The sequence below is a fragment of the Penaeus monodon genome, chromosome 29 (assembly GCF_015228065.2).
Source record: "Penaeus monodon isolate SGIC_2016 chromosome 29, NSTDA_Pmon_1, whole genome shotgun sequence".
NCBI classification, from domain to species: domain Eukaryota; kingdom Metazoa; phylum Arthropoda; class Malacostraca; order Decapoda; family Penaeidae; genus Penaeus; species Penaeus monodon.
The window spans coordinates 24,411,617-24,412,166 of NC_051414.1; the positions used below are offsets into that span (position 1 = coordinate 24,411,617).

At 40.5% G+C, this 550-nt stretch overlaps 1 protein-coding gene across 3 annotated transcripts in view; it reads left to right on the forward strand.

The window, feature by feature from the left end:
- Nucleotides 1-115: 115 nt before the first annotated feature.
- Nucleotides 116-550, forward strand: part of LOC119592056 (coiled-coil domain-containing protein 50-like) — a 14,069-nt gene continuing 13,634 nt past the window's right edge. The window contains exon 1 of one of the 3 annotated variants that reach the window (XM_037940860.1): nt 116-197. In XM_037940860.1, the coding sequence (XP_037796788.1) occupies nt 155-197 (43 nt within the window). In that variant the 5' untranslated portion in view covers nt 116-154. Of the gene's footprint in view, nt 274-550 lie in introns of all 3 variants that reach the window. The other 2 variants (XM_037940862.1, XM_037940861.1) reach the window with 2 other exon arrangements.

Below are 550 nucleotides of genomic sequence, written 5' to 3' on the forward strand. Positions count from 1 at the left end.
GTGTGGTAACGCCATGCTCTAAATAGAGCGAGACATTCCAGCCAGCCATTCATTTCCTATCCCCTTGGCACAAAATGTCTGTGCGTACGACAACTTTACGCTGATGAACAGAACAAGAAATTCAATTTTCACCTGCAACAAGTGCCTGCTCGAGATGTATACACGGAACTGGCGGTCATCAAGCAACACCCAACACAGTAACCGTTTATTGACCTAAACAGAAAACTTGTTGTTCAATGACAGCGCCTTTTGAGTATGCCTTTGCCAAATGCGGTATATTTAGAGTGAATATTTGTTTGGCAGGGAATATTTTCGACGTGCATGGGGTTGCAGCTGGCATTTCTTGAAGCATATGTATTGTTATCATTGGATATGTAGCACTTTTCTGCTGTAGATAGTGACTTCTTACTCATTTTAGTGCTTAAACGTGCTTTGTTGCTGTCGCTCGCACTTGTAGAGATTTAGATTTCATGCTTTAACTTCCGGGTATTAAATAGACAGCTGAAGAAGGAACGAAATCAAAATAGTGAAATGAAATCCAAGATAAATA